This window comes from Sphaeroforma arctica, assembly GCF_001186125.1.
Source record: "Sphaeroforma arctica JP610 unplaced genomic scaffold supercont1.11121, whole genome shotgun sequence".
NCBI classification, from domain to species: domain Eukaryota; class Ichthyosporea; order Ichthyophonida; genus Sphaeroforma; species Sphaeroforma arctica.
This window is the reverse complement of record NW_014029437.1, coordinates 1-862: the sequence shown is the minus strand read 5'-3', so window position 1 is coordinate 862 and position 862 is coordinate 1. Positions and strand designations below refer to the sequence as shown.

Below are 862 nucleotides of genomic sequence, written 5' to 3'. Positions count from 1 at the left end.
CTCGGATTTATGTACTTTGAATTAGATCATCGGGGGTGTGGGCCTACCTGGTCCCCTTCGATCAACGGTTCCCTCATTAAACGAACTTTGCGTATTGAGAGCTTGGTTGGACATATCGACAGTGTGGCTATTCTTGGACTTAGCGCCGTTGATATTATTGGCCGAACTCCGAGAAGGGTACGAATCTACTTCCGACCCCTGCGTAACATCTGGTGTATACTCATCTTCAGCCTTAGCGTTATCCTTGTTGTTTGATTCATCAAATAGATTGACTCTTTTATTTGTGTTTTGGTATTTAAAAAAAAATGAGTCAAAACGTTCATTTCAAAAACGTTCATCTCTTAATTTGTTTAAAAAAAAAAAGTATGATATCAAATAATCGAAGCCTCATAGGCCTCATCAAAGGCACACATCATTTCATGTATGTAAATATGTATTTAGTTATTTACATACTTTAAGAAAAATTCAAAAATTCAATACTATTCTTTTTAAAAAACAAAAAACAAAAACAAAAACAAAATGTTGTTGTACGCAGCCTTTCAAAGCGACAAAGCCTCGGGTCTCAGCCAAAATAAATTAATAGATCAAATAATGTCCTATTTATGTACGATTGTATTTACGAACGGACACACCGACACATAGAGAGAGACTCTAAATACAATTGTTTTTTTTTAAAACAAATAGAGGGCATACCGCATACGCCTTACATAGCCCTAAAAAGAACAATGTAATTACTATTTATCAAGAAGTCTCAAGAAGTCCACAATCCACATTTTAGGCTTTATTTAGCCCACTCTCGATTTAAAAATAAAACAAAAAACAGAATATTTAAATTAGTATTACACAAGAAGTATTATTTTTT

The 862-nt window shown here is 33.6% G+C and overlaps 1 protein-coding gene across 1 annotated transcript; it reads right to left on the bottom strand.

Annotated features, from left to right (window-relative positions):
* Positions 1-86: 86 nt before the first annotated feature.
* On the bottom strand, positions 87-243 carry SARC_17542 (hypothetical protein; the record flags this gene model as incomplete). Its single annotated transcript, XM_014288368.1, has 1 exon — positions 87-243. A coding segment is annotated over one exon (157 nt), but the record flags the coding sequence as incomplete, so codon positions are not given.
* Between the last annotated feature and the right edge of the window lie 619 nt (positions 244-862).